General features: G+C 35.3%; 4 protein-coding genes and 1 long non-coding RNA gene across 5 annotated transcripts; 4 read left to right on the forward strand and 1 right to left on the reverse strand.

Moving 5' to 3' along the window:
* Nucleotides 1-1359: 1359 nt before the first annotated feature.
* Nucleotides 1360-3098, forward strand: LOC106310842 (CRAL-TRIO domain-containing protein YKL091C-like). Its single transcript, XM_013748066.1, has 6 exons — nucleotides 1360-1644; nucleotides 1932-2190; nucleotides 2263-2299; nucleotides 2368-2485; nucleotides 2567-2677; nucleotides 2769-3098. Exons 1-6 carry the CDS (start codon nucleotides 1570-1572, stop codon nucleotides 2904-2906), a joined length of 738 nt encoding a protein of 245 aa, XP_013603520.1. The 5' UTR covers nucleotides 1360-1569; the 3' UTR covers nucleotides 2907-3098.
* A 567-nt stretch (nucleotides 3099-3665) lies between these two features.
* LOC106308174 (CRAL-TRIO domain-containing protein YKL091C-like) lies at nucleotides 3666-5309 on the forward strand. Its single transcript, XM_013745308.1, has 6 exons — nucleotides 3666-3837; nucleotides 3931-4186; nucleotides 4490-4526; nucleotides 4613-4730; nucleotides 4829-4939; nucleotides 5036-5309. The coding sequence occupies exons 1-6, from the start codon at nucleotides 3763-3765 to the stop codon at nucleotides 5201-5203; spliced, it is 765 nt and encodes a 254-aa protein (XP_013600762.1). The 5' UTR covers nucleotides 3666-3762; the 3' UTR covers nucleotides 5204-5309.
* A 293-nt stretch (nucleotides 5310-5602) lies between these two features.
* Nucleotides 5603-7661, forward strand: LOC106308175 (CRAL-TRIO domain-containing protein YKL091C-like). Its single transcript, XM_013745310.1, has 6 exons — nucleotides 5603-5806; nucleotides 5921-6176; nucleotides 6429-6465; nucleotides 6567-6684; nucleotides 7243-7353; nucleotides 7449-7661. The coding sequence occupies exons 1-6, from the start codon at nucleotides 5735-5737 to the stop codon at nucleotides 7581-7583; spliced, it is 729 nt and encodes a 242-aa protein (XP_013600764.1). The 5' UTR covers nucleotides 5603-5734; the 3' UTR covers nucleotides 7584-7661.
* A 257-nt stretch (nucleotides 7662-7918) lies between these two features.
* On the forward strand, nucleotides 7919-8442 carry LOC106311500. The gene is made up of 3 exons (XR_001264035.1): nucleotides 7919-7985; nucleotides 8087-8188; nucleotides 8387-8442. It is a non-coding gene; the product is annotated as an uncharacterized LOC106311500 (long non-coding RNA).
* A 393-nt stretch (nucleotides 8443-8835) lies between these two features.
* Nucleotides 8836-12335, reverse strand: LOC106307756 (MACPF domain-containing protein At1g14780-like). The gene is made up of 8 exons (XM_013744801.1): nucleotides 12072-12335; nucleotides 11745-11989; nucleotides 11075-11288; nucleotides 10914-10988; nucleotides 10652-10835; nucleotides 10383-10552; nucleotides 10193-10257; nucleotides 8836-9594 (listed from the first exon to the last, which is right to left on the reverse strand). Exons 1-8 carry the CDS (start codon nucleotides 12333-12335, stop codon nucleotides 8925-8927), a joined length of 1887 nt encoding a protein of 628 aa, XP_013600255.1. The 3' UTR covers nucleotides 8836-8924.
* Between the last annotated feature and the right edge of the window lie 577 nt (nucleotides 12336-12912).

Consider the following 12912-nt stretch of genomic DNA (forward strand, 5'->3'; position numbering starts at 1 on the left):
GAAAAAAAAAAAAACTAAAACACAGCCAATCAAAGAAAAGTCGGCAGAACCACTTTCTCTTTGGCCAATGGAACTATGCCACATCAGACTGTCTCTCTCCCTCTCAACGGGTTTAATTTTTTCAGCTAGTTGTGTGCCAAATCATTTTAAACGTTTGATTAAACACACCACTGCATTTGGTCAACTGTTGAATTAATTTTTTCAACACGCCATTGCACTTGGTCTAAGACTATGTACAATGGTCAGAATTTTTCAACATCCTAAACTACACTTTTTACATTTCATATCATCTTTTCTTTCTTCCACATCATAATTCAACAACCATCTAATTTTTTCTACCTACAATGGTTTTGTTTAATAAAATTCAACACCCTACCCCACTATTTTTATTTCATATTTTTATCTTTTTTTATTGTTAATAATATATTATAATATTAAACTTGAAATATTTTAAAATATTTTAATATTTATATTTTAAAATAATAAATAACATTTAAAATAATATCATTGATTATAATTAAGTTTATAACAAAAGTTACATAGTTTTAAATACTTTTAATTTATTTCATATTTATATTCATATTCTTAACTATTTTTATACAATACAAAATTAAAATTGTTAAAAAAATGTTATTGGAATTTATTTAACAAAAAAAGTTTTAAAACACCAAATGAATGAGATTAATCTCTATTTATAAATATATGTCCAAATAAAATGAAACAAATTTCTATTAATAGAGTATGAAAAATGATGAAATTTTATGATTAAAATATAAATATAAAAATTAATTTACTATGAAATAAATGATATCAAATAATGGAGGTGGAAAAAACAAAATAAATTATTTCATTCTCTTTCTTCCTCAAATTTCAATTTTTAACTCTAATAATAATATGACATGTGGACTCTCTCTCTCCACCCATGTTCGATTCAACTAGTTGAAAATATTCAACTATGATTAATCCACCTATGATTCAACTCTCCTTTCAACACATGCATTTTAAGTATTAAACTGTTGAATTAAAGTTTCAACACCTCCATTGCTTGTAGTCTTATAACACAAAAATGTGTATGTTTACAAATCTAACTATTTTAAAATTGTAGATATTTATTTCAGATTATATATTATTAGTTCAACCGTTCTACATGTGTGATTATGCATGTGGTTGCTAAGTATTATTTTAAAGGAGTGAACTAATAATTAGCTAAAATCTCTTGCAACGTATCAAATCCGTAATGATTTAACTAATGAGCATTCTTCACATGGTTCGTTTGAAAATAGACTAGAAGACAAATTCAAACTTACATTAAGTAATCCTTAAGATCTGGAAAGTTAAACGTAGGAGCAAAGTCATGGAATCATCATCACAGCTGAGTTTGTACTTGTAATGCTTAAAATACGAGCTTCAACTTCCAGCTGTCAATCATTTGTCTGTTCTGTTTCTGGTGTTTGTCCTCCTGTTACTTTCTTCAGTTGACCTTTTTCACGAAGTCTCTCTCTTTATCTCGCCATTTTCTCCCCTGTGCGCAAGCTTTTTTGAGTTTTGAGGATTTGAGAGGCAGAGATCATGGAGGAAAGCCAAGAAGAACTTGCCTTGACCCAGTTAAGAAAATCAGTCGAGAAACTCTCTGCTTCCACAGAGGTAAATCAAAGTAAATGCTTTAGTTTCATATTACGAAGTTGAATCTTTTGGCCGTTTGGTTATCTTCTTAAGGTTGGTTTCACTGACAATATGTAGTTTAGAAGTTGAGAAAGCTCTGAGATTTGTTTCCATGAGCTTTCTGGTCTACACTCTTAGGGCGTGTGTCTTGTCTCACTGTCTCCCTAATGGTTCACATCAGAAACCTTTGCATTGCAAAAAGTTTAGTAGAAAGCATTCAAAAATCAGAAAATCTGATCCACCGGTTGTTTTGTTGTTTACTCTGAAAGGGATATGAGAAACCGACATTGATGAGGTTCCTGATTGCAAGATCAATGAACCCAAACAAGGCAGCAAAGATGTTTGTAGACTGGCAAAAGTGGAGAGCCTCCATGATACCTCCCCCCGGATGCATCCCAGATTCAGAAGTGAAGGATGAACTGGAAACAAGAAAGATGTTTCTTCAGGGTCCAACCAAATCAGGACAACCTCTGGTAGTTTGCAAGGTCTCCAAGCATTTTCCGTCCAAGGATCAACTTCCTTTCAAAAGTAATCACCAACTTCTATAACCTATCACTTGTTCCAAATCTTGATTGTTCTCAAGATTCTTTTGTGTTGCAGAGTTCCTTGTTCATGTGCTAGACAAATCTATTGCAAGGTTGAAACCAAAACTATAAAGCATATATCCTTTTGATTTCGTTTACCTGACAAGGCTCTTTGGTACAGTGCCATCCAAGGAAAAGAAGTAGGAGATGAAAAGGTGGCATGCCTTATTGATCTGCAAAACATTACATACAAGAACCTTGACGCTCGTGGAACTATAACCGGCTTTCAAATCTTACAAGTAATCAAATCATCTCCTCTTTTTTCTTCTAGAAAACGCAGATCACTTCTTTGCAAGTTTATATAATAAACTAATCTACAGGCTTACTACCCGGAACGCCTCTCAAAATGCTACATCTTGCATATGCCTGGAATTTTCGTGACACTTTGGAGATTTGTCTGCCGTTTTCTAGACAAAGCAACTAAAGAGAAGGTTTGATCTTTAATATTCTCGTGATGTATCTATCTATCTATCTCGACAGGTTCTTAAGCAAATCTCAAACACATTACCTTTCATTGACTAGATTGTAATAGTAACGGATGCTGAAGAACAGCAAAGACTAGAAGAGGAAGTAGGACTAGATGCCTTGCCTGAAGAATATGGTGGACGAGCTAAGCTAACAGCATTCCAAGATGTTCTTCTTCCTCTGGCTGCTCCATGAATGCTAACACCAAACACTAATGCTTCGCTCTTTATTTCTTTTGGGAGCATTTAACACCATAAATCTTGGCGCTTTCATGATTAGAACAGAACTTTTGTTATTACAACTTTTCAACTACTTTAACCTTCCATAAGAAGCAACTAAACACATCTAATTGAGAGATCCCAATTTGTGAGATTCGGTATTTAGTACTCCCTCCATTTCATTTTAATTATTGTTCTAGTTTTATGCACACAGATTAATAAAACATATGATTTTGTATATTTTTTTTAAAAAAACACAATTACTTATACACTTAACCACATTTCAACCAATAGAAAAATAAAGTAGAGAATCTTAATAATAAATTTTGCATTGAAACTATAAAACGATACTTATTTTGAAACGAAAATTTTTATCCAAAACGATAATTAAATCGAAACTGATGGAGTAGTAGCAGTAGTAGTAAAATCATGGGATATCCTCACAGCTGTGTAGTGATGAGGTAATTAATAACAGAAGTCAAAGAGATGACGAGAGTTTCAACATCCACCTGTCTATTTTTGGTGCCGTTAAGACACAAAGTACCAAATCATTTTATCTTTTTCTGGACTTTTTGATGGTTTCCGGGTTTCTGTCAACGTCAATATCATCAAAGCTCTTTTACTTTTTTTAAACCGACTTTTGCGTGTGCATGTGTACGGGCCACATATCTAGCTTTCTCTCATTCATTATAATCTGTTTTTTTTTTTTTTTTTTTTTTAGAAAGTTTTTTTTGGCAGTGTGTACATCAACATCAAAGACTCTCTCTTTCTCTCACTCTCTATCATCTCTTCGCAAGCCTTTTCCAGTTCTGAGGAGCTCAGAGCCAAAGATAATGGAGGAAAGCCAAGAAGAACTTGCCTTGACCCAGTTGAGAAAATCGGTCGAGAAACTCTCTTCTTCCACAGAGGTAAACCTTAACAGTAGAGGAAGTTTAGTAAAAGGCATTCACATCAGAAAATCTGATTCCTGTGTTGTTTTTGTCATGTTGTTTCCTTTGAAGGGATATGAAGCACCCACATTGATGAGGTTCTTGGTTGCAAGATCAATGAATCCACACAAGGCAGCAAAGATGTTTGTGGATTGGCAGAAATGGAGAGCATCCTTGGTTCCTCCAAATGGGATCACAGACTCAGAAGTGAAGGATGAACTGGATTTCAGAAAGGTCTGTCTTCAGGGTCCAACCAAATCAGGACACCCTATGGTTCTTGTCATAACCTCTAAGCATTTCCCTGCTAAGGATCAAGTTATCTTCAAGAGTAATCATCTCTCACTCTATTCAAGACTTTTGACTTTCACTAAATGTAAACTGTTCATTTAGTAGATACATGTTCTGTTTGTGATCCTCCACGTAAGCTTTCATGTTCTTTTGTTATTGAGTAGTTTCATTTTCATCCCTGTGATCCAGTTGACTACAGATGGGAAGTTTAAAGCTTTTTAGTCAATATTATGTATTTTCTTTTAGTGGAGCATTGAGATTAGACTCTATGGGCTGACGATGTTCAATAAAACAAAAAAAAAAGGTATATATGGACTAATTTTTCATGTGTTTGGTGTTGCAGAGTTTGTTGTTCATGTGCTAGACAAAACAATAGCAAGGTGTGTAGACATCACTGGAACCAAAACATTTCAAAACGCTAACATTCATGTTTCTTGATTGTATTACACACTTTTTGTAATTTCAGTGGCATCAAAGGCAAAGAAGTAGGGGATGAGAAGTTAGTAGCCGTTATCGATCTTTCAAACATTACATACAAGAACCTTGATGCTCGTGGACTAATCACTGGCTTTCAATTCTTACAAGTAAACATCTCTTTATCTCTCTCAATAATGTAGATTACACATCAACACAAAAAGAGTCTCATATATTTATTTTTTTAAAATTGAAAATGTTTCTCTAGTCTTACTACCCGGAACGCCTAGCAAAATGCTACATCTTGCACATGCCTGGATTCTTCTTGACCGTTTGGAGATTTGTTTGCCGTTTTCTAGACAAAGCAACTAAGGAAAAGGTTTGAGATCTTTAATACTCTCGTGGTGTAATAGTACCTCCACAGGTTCTTGAGCAAATCTCAAGAACATTAGTCTTTGTTTTTGTCGTTGTATAGATTGTGATAGTAACGGAGGGAGAAGAAGAGAGAAAGTTCAAGGAGGAGATCGAACTAGATGCATTGCCGGAAGAATATGGTGGTAGAGCTAAGCTCACACTAATCCAAGATGTTCTTCTTCCTCAGACAGCTCCCCAAATGTTAACTACAAACAATGATAATGTTTAACTCTTAACGATCAGTTACTGTACTGCTTTATTGGTTTATATTATGTAATGACTATAACAAAACTTTCGTTAGAGAAGCAATGAAACACGTGAGAAAGTTGTGCTAATATACTCAAATCTGGTAAACGAACTGTTTTGCTTCCCACTTTAAAAAACATTCTTGCTGTTTTTGGTTTTGAAGTTCTTATAAAGTCGCAACCTTTTTAAACTTTCCAGAAGTAGCAACTAAAACACATTGTTTTTTTTTTTTGAGCAACACTATTACACATTGTAAGATAAGGTATTTAGTAGTCATGAGGTAATAAAAACAAAAGTCAAAAGAGAGACAAGAGTTTCAACATCCACCTGTCTAATTTTGCTACCGTAACGTAAAGACACAAGTACACAATCCATTCGACTGTTTCTGGACTCTTTACTTTCTTCAACTTACTTTATTATCTGTGCGCAAAGTGTACATCAAAGACTCTATCTCTCCCTCTCTCCAATCTCTTCGCAAGCCTTTTGAGTTCTGAGGACCTGAGAGCTAAAGATTATGGAGGAAAGCCAAGAACTTGCTTTGACCCAGTTGAGAAAATCGGTCGAGAAACTCTCTTCTTCCACAGAGGTAAATCAAATCAGATACGCTTTACAAGTTGTATCTTTTGGTTCTACTATGTTAAAACTCTGTCTGTGTCTGATTAGTTTATCTCTGTTGTGGTTTTTGTTGTTTCCTCTGAAGGGATATGAAGTGCCGACATTGATGAGGTTCTTGGTTGCAAGGTCAATGAATCCAGACAAGGCAGCAAAGATGTTTGTGGATTGGCAAAAATGGAGAGCCTCCATGGTCCCTCCAAATGGGATCCCAGACTCAGAAGTGAAGGATGAATTGGAATTCAAAAGGATCTATCTTCAGGGTCTTACCAAATCTGGACAACCTTTGGTAATTTGTCAGGTCTCCAAGCATTTCCCTGCCAAGGATCCAGTTACCTTCAAGAGTAATTACATCTCACTCTATTAAGACTTTGACTTTCACTGAAAATAAACTGGTCATTGAGTATATAAGTATTCTGTTTGGAAACTTCAATGTAAGCTTTCATGTTAGTTCCATTTAAATCCATGTGATCCACTTGACTACAGATGCAAATAGTGTAAAGTTGCTGAGTCCATATTATGTGTGGTTTTTTAGTAGATTCTTGAGAATATAAGTATCAATGGACTAATCTTTCATGTGTTTGGTGGTGTTGCAGAGTTTGTTGTTCATGTGCTAGACAAAACAATAGCAAGGTATTTTATACATCACTGAAACCCAAAACATTTCAAAACGCTAGTATTCAGGTTACTAGACTGTATTATACACTTTTTTTTTTTGTTTCATATGGTTTCAGTGGCATCAAAGGCAAAGAAGTAGGAGATGAGAAGTTAGTAGCCGTTATTGATCTGTCAAACATTACATACAAGAATCTTGATGCTCGTGGATTTATCACCGGCTTTCAATTCTTACAAGTAAGCATATCATCCTCTTTATCTCTCTCAATAATGTGCTTCATATGCCTAGGCGTTTTAAACCTTACCCGAACCGAAACCAAACTGTTATAAAGAAATACCCGGGGAGGTACGTTCGGGTTCAGGTACAATCCAAACTAGGATCCGAAAATCCGGAATTAGATAAAATCTTTAAACATATCAAGTTAAGATAATTTAGATATTTTATAGTATTTTAGAGATTTTTGTAATTTGTGTTTTTCGCATATTTTTAGTTAGTTAAGGTAGTTTAAATAGTTTTGTATTAGAATTTTGAATAACTTATAGATTTTGAATATTTTTTTGTTAATTTTATTAGTTTTTTAAGATTTATGGGCGCTTTTAGACATTGATTATAATCCAAACCAAAACCGGAAACCAAAACCCGATGAAATTGAATTAAACCCGGCCGGAAAGTTACCTGACTGAAATGTCTCAAAAATTCAAAAATCTGAATCAACCGAACGCCAATGCATATATTATTTCACAACCACAGAACATGTCTCATCTTCTTTTAATCTTTTGAACATGTTTCTCCAGTCTTACTACCCCGAACGCCTTGCAAAATGCTACATCTTGCATATGCCTGGATTCTTCTTGACCGTTTGGAGATTCATCTGCCGTTTTCTAGAGAAAGCTACTCAGGAAAAAGTATGTTCTTTAAACTTCTCATGATCTACCTCTCTCTCTCCACAGGTTCTTGAGCAAACCTCAAGAGCATTGGTTTTTGGTTTGCACTTTTACAGATTGTGATAGTAACGGACGAAGAAGAAGAGAGAAAGTTCAAGGAAGAGATCGGAGTAGATGCCTTGCCGGAAGAATATGGTGGCCAAGCTAAGCTCACACTAATCCAAGATGTTCTTCCTCAGACGTCTACATAAATGTTAAGAACAAACAATAATAAATTAATAATGTTTGACTACTGTGACACTAAACACTGCATTAATCCTTATTATTAATCTCTGTACCATTTAGTTGTTCTTATTCTGTAATGACTATTAACAAAACTTTCTTTAGAGAAGCAATGAAACACATGAGAAAGTTGTGCAAATATATACTCAAATCTCCAGTGAAGGATCGCTTTTGATTACCACTTTCAAACAACCTGCTGTTTATTGTTTTAAGGTGCAAAACGCATGTCGTTCTTAAATTCGTCGATTTAAAAAGCGTATTGTTTTGGTTTTTGAAGTTCTTATAAAGTCACTACCGTTTGTCTATCGTCGCCGCCTCCTAACCCACTCTCACTTCTCCCGGCGGCGACAATGGCGACGAGGAAGATCTGGGTGAGTGTTTACTTTGTGTTCTTTTCACTGTGTATCTTTTTTGTTCAAATGTTTGGTTGTGTTAAAGAGAGAGGCCCTTTACCCTTTCTTGGTCTTCGCAGAATGACACAGAAGTGAAAGTAACAGCGACGTGTATACGTGTTCCGCCAATGCGTGCTCATGCAGAGAGTGTGAATCTCCAGTTTGAGAATCCTCTCGATGAGGTAATAATTATAATAATACACATTTTCTACTAAATATTTATTAGTAGTTCTTGAAGAATGGGTTGCTTTAAGTTTCCTAATGAATGTACCCCTAGAAATAGATGTAATCAGTGTTAGTAGGCTTGGATAGTTCTTGAGGCAGTTGTGATTCTTCTTGAGCGACAAAAAAGAATCTTATGATGTTGTGTATTATAACAGAACACAGCAAGGGAGCTGTTGAAGAAAGCACCTGGAGTTTATATTATAGACGACCGCTCTTCAAACACCTTCCCTACTCTGTCTCTAACAAAGACGATGTTGCGGTTGGTAGGATCAGGCGAGATGTGTCTCAAGATGGAAATTTCGGGTAAGTAAAAAGTTTCACACACTCTCTTGTGTCTTGAATTTGGACAACCAAATGTGTTTTTTTTTCATTTGGTTAATAATGGCTTATAATAACTTTTGTGAATTTTTCAGGCTGGACATATTTGTTTGTGGAGATCAAATAGGCGCTGCTCTAAATGCTGTTCAGATCGCTGAGATGCTACTCTGATTCTGCATGATCAGATTTGAGCCAAGAACTTGTCTCATTTTTGCTGTGGAAGTTCTTATGTTCCCATATTTGACCAATTTTGTTATTTTTCAATCGTGAACTTTATCTCTGAATAAATCAAGAAATCTCCATTTATATGTCGCAATTTAGGAAGAAATAATAAAAAAAGTCACTGTATACAAAAAAAAATAATGCTATTTTTTTTCAAGAAGAGGCAAGAAAGCGTTGGCGATGTAGTAGACCAAACTTGACGTGCAAGTTAAGTTTCCCTTTTTCCAAGTAAAGCCTAGCTCCAGTGACTAACCAATGACCAGGACTATGTTGAGGTCCTCTACATAACTGCGAAAGATCCACGAACTTCACAATCTTGTTATTCGCCGGCACAGGAGGTCCTCTGGGGAAGACACCGGAATCCAAAACGACCTCGTTTTTGTCCTTGTTATCAACCATATTATGATGAACACTCCCACTAGTCAACGGTAAGCTCATTGTTGAGAAGATACCCGATTTTTTCGAAGTCCCTGGTCCATGGACCCATTCCTTCTGAGCGACTTTGTGATCAGAGACTCCTGTGAAACGGAGACGGAGATGGAGAACGGATTTTGAGCCGTGTTTCTTCACTTCTAGCTGTGCTCCGGTGACTATGTAAGCGACGTTGTTTGAGTTTTTGCTGGTTGTTGTTGTTGTTGTGATCCAGTTTGGGTCGTACTTCACTGGAGCTGTACACACGTGTGAGAACTTTTTACCGTTTAAAGGTTCGAAGTACCGGTTGCTGTCGGAGATTTCGTCGGAGCCTCTCCATATGTGATCGTCGGTGATCTTTTCATTAACCGTTGTCCTCGTGTTCTCTAGGTGTTGCAGGTGTATAGCCAGCCTGATGTACAGAAAATTCATTATTATTGTGTTACATTTATAGCTACGTATATAGATAAACTTTATTAAAACCGCATTTGTACACAAATTATGAAAGAGAAGTATCATATATAAGACAACACTAAAACTTTTTTATCTAGAAATAGCACACAATTGAACAATTCTTTAAATAACAATAATTAAAAGTTAAAAAGTTATATTTGTGTTCGACCAAAAAAAAAAAAAAAAAAAGTTATATTTGTGTTTGAGTTTAATGATAGAATTTATTATTTAAAGGGTGAGCTTAAAATAATGGTTTGAGGTTTGGATTAATTTAAGGTTATCCTTTAACTGATTTTTTTGTATGCTATTTTTGTTATAAATTTTTTATACTATCTAAGAAATTTGCCTATATAGTTTTTTCTTTTCATTCTAGACTATTAAGCCATATTTCCTTAGCTAGCAAAGTGTTATGTTAGTCCCTCCTCCGCCAAACTTATGTTTAGCTTTGAGCCATATTCTTTTCATGCCTAACTGGCTAGCTCTGTTTTTTAATAGCTAAGAAGTTATAGTTAGTTCTTATAAGTTATAACAAATATCTTGCTTTGGTAGACTTTTACCTATTGCATTTCTTGCCTTCGAGGAAAAATCGCATTCCTGTGACTGGGTTCTTCTCACTAGTCACCTAAAACCGAAAAGATTTTAAAAACTCAAAACTTAGTAAAACGTAATACTTTTACATGTACGTGTAAGTGACAGCGAAGAAAATAAAAAAAATGCAAGCAAGAATTATAGATTTGCTAAACGTACAGGAGTGGTGTTAACGTATAGTTTTGGACCTAAGAAGTTGATGTGAAGCGACGGATACGCCGAAGCCATATTTGGCGCTGCTCCAAACGGAAGGTCGTTATGAATCGGAGCCCACGTTCTAGGCCCAGAAAACTCCAAAAAGTACTGTACGTCCATCAACGGCGGCTTGTCTGTCAAAATTACCAAATTTAACACCTTCAATCATTGACCATACTACTCCCTTCAATAGTCAACTACTAAGATTAGAGTAGATAAGTGAAAGAAATTACATCTGAGGTAGAGAGACATGGCATGAGATAGAAGACCACAGCCAGGAACGTCTTTGAGTAGTGATGTGATCGGAATAAAGTTGAAATTGATCGCGTCTGGCTTGTCCGGGACTGTTATTAGCCATTCGCTATGGCTCTTTGCTCGTCCATCACCTCCTCTTTTCGCGCATATAACCGTTATCCCCTGAAAATGTAAATTGTTTTTCTAGTGATGAGAATGTTACATTATACAATTTGTTGTTTTAGATTATATGAAACTTACATCTTTGGAGTTTATCGAAAAATTATTGAAAGCAACGGTTTGTTTGTCATCAAATACATTGAACGCCTCCGGAAACTGCAACATTGAACTCTAGTTGTGAACACAAATGAAATATGTTGTGCTTAAGTTGGTTTTATCAGCTTAAGTTAAACTGAGCTGACCTTGGGCTGGAACTGTGAGTGGTGATTGGCCTTATTAGGCCGGTGTGAAGAAAGAAGACAAGTTCCGGTGAACAATTGGTCGCCGAGATCGTAGAGATGGTGACGGAGGAGGTCAGTGTCGAGATCGGAAGACTTGTCTTGTCTCACAACAACAACATCTTGTCCTCCTACGCTTACCCCAGTTATTACGTGTGTTCCATATTTCTCTATAAACCTGTCCATTTAAAATGTTTATTTTTATATTACGATAATATTGACAAAATATTACGTGTTATATAATAAGACTATAAAATCAAGTTTGGTGGCTATAGTTTACATTATTGTTTCAAAGTCTTTGCAAATAACATTCAGTTCTTCGGTTTACAGTTATTCTAAGTTTATATTATTTTTCCAACTCCGGTTCAATTAAAAAGTGTCTAGAAAATCAAGTTTATTCCTGATTTTTTGGTACGTTCATAGTTGAAATCGTTGCGATTGATTTTAGTAGTTAAGTAGAAAAAAATATTGGAGAAATACAGAAATATTCCACATTATTAAATGATAACATAGAATTAGTCAAAGAATTGGAAAATTTGAAAAAAAACTTTGATGATTATACTGTAATGTAATGCCACACAAGTAATTCATTAAATGAAAGATTAGAAAGAAAGAAAAAAACGAGTTATAATACCTGGCTAGTAACTGCGGGTCCCAGGAAGACGGAACAGCGTTTCGAACGCGATCAGTCAGACGCAAACGATTGGGATTGTGGATGTGTAGATTAAATAGCGTTATGATAGACGCGTTGAGACCTAAAGATTTGACATTTGCGGCGTCAGTGGCCCATGACCCGCTTTGAAACCCGAACGTCGCGTTGAAATTCCCCGACGGTATTTTTCCGGTCACCGATGACCTCTTATTAAAATATTCCGACATCTGTTTTGCAAAACAGAACACACACACGTATAAAACATCTATGCTATAAACTAATAGTAAAAATGATTTAATTGAGGAGGACCTTGTTGAAGTCAAGAATGTCCGAACGAAACCGAGTACGTTCTCCTTTGTCGCAGTTAATATCGGCGGAGACATTCTGAATAGCTCGGAAGCCAGGAACATGCAGTTCTCTGTTTTGAGTTTCGTCGAGGACAACCAACCTGTCATCACCGCCGTCTCCGTCTTTGCAGTATTTTAACCGGAAATCCGCCGTTATATCGAACCCTCTGCCAAGACTCTTAACCACCGTTTCTACCACATCTCCGCCGCCGCCGGCTCTGTTCATCTTTGTTTCCTGTGGATGTGGTAGTTAAAGCAGCGATTCTTTTGTGGGAAATGAGGAATACATATATATAGAGACAAAAAAAAACTAAATAATGTTTTATAGCTTGTAATGTTGATTAATCATCAACTTAATTATTAGCATATATATAATCTTGAACAGAAGAGAAGAACGTGATACTTTGATTAAAGTATGAAAACGACGGATAACAGCGCCGTTTATGAAGTCTTCGGAAGAACACGTAAATAGATTAATTGCACCGGTGTATTTTAATAAACATTATCATGATTTTGATATGCGTTACATTTGACTTAAATGTACATTTATTATCCGAATCCCCTGATTAGTAAAGTTACTTTTATTTTGCAGTTTTTGCAATTTGTTTGGTTCGTCATGATGACTACTAAATCATGGGCATCAAATATACCAAGTGTACTAGATTAAGAACCTCACCTTACGCGGGATAAAAATTATATATAAAAATTATTTTATGTATTATATGTTCTTACATATTATGAAATAATAAATATATATTAAATAATTAAAAGTCAGTAACTATTACATATATAATAAAATTGGT

The sequence above is a fragment of the Brassica oleracea genome, chromosome C8, assembly GCF_000695525.1.
Source record: "Brassica oleracea var. oleracea cultivar TO1000 chromosome C8, BOL, whole genome shotgun sequence".
Taxonomy (NCBI): Eukaryota; Viridiplantae; Streptophyta; class Magnoliopsida; order Brassicales; family Brassicaceae; genus Brassica; species Brassica oleracea.

Coding starts and splice junctions, on each gene's coding strand:
- LOC106310842 (XM_013748066.1), top strand. CDS start 1,570: ATGGAGGAAAGCCAAGAAGAACTTGCCTTGACCCAGTTAAGAAAATCA. Junction 1,645..1,931: donor AACTCTCTGCTTCCACAGAG/GTAAATCAAAGT, acceptor TTACTCTGAAAG/GGATATGAGAAACCGACATT. Junction 2,486..2,566: donor CCGGCTTTCAAATCTTACAA/GTAATCAAATCA, acceptor ACTAATCTACAG/GCTTACTACCCGGAACGCCT.
- LOC106308174 (XM_013745308.1), top strand. CDS start 3,763: ATGGAGGAAAGCCAAGAAGAACTTGCCTTGACCCAGTTGAGAAAATCG. Junction 4,187..4,489: donor GGATCAAGTTATCTTCAAGA/GTAATCATCTCT, acceptor TTGGTGTTGCAG/AGTTTGTTGTTCATGTGCTA. Junction 4,527..4,612: donor CTAGACAAAACAATAGCAAG/GTGTGTAGACAT, acceptor TTGTAATTTCAG/TGGCATCAAAGGCAAAGAAG.
- LOC106308175 (XM_013745310.1), top strand. CDS start 5,735: ATGGAGGAAAGCCAAGAACTTGCTTTGACCCAGTTGAGAAAATCGGTC. Junction 6,685..7,242: donor CCGGCTTTCAATTCTTACAA/GTAAGCATATCA, acceptor ATGTTTCTCCAG/TCTTACTACCCCGAACGCCT. Junction 7,354..7,448: donor AGAAAGCTACTCAGGAAAAA/GTATGTTCTTTA, acceptor GCACTTTTACAG/ATTGTGATAGTAACGGACGA.
- LOC106307756 (XM_013744801.1), bottom strand. CDS start 12,335: ATGAACAGAGCCGGCGGCGGCGGAGATGTGGTAGAAACGGTGGTTAAG. Junction 11,289..11,744: donor GACCCGCAGTTACTAGCCAG/GTATTATAACTC, acceptor TTAAATGGACAG/GTTTATAGAGAAATATGGAA. Junction 9,595..10,192: donor GAAGGCAAGAAATGCAATAG/GTAAAAGTCTAC, acceptor TCTGTACATCAG/GCTGGCTATACACCTGCAAC.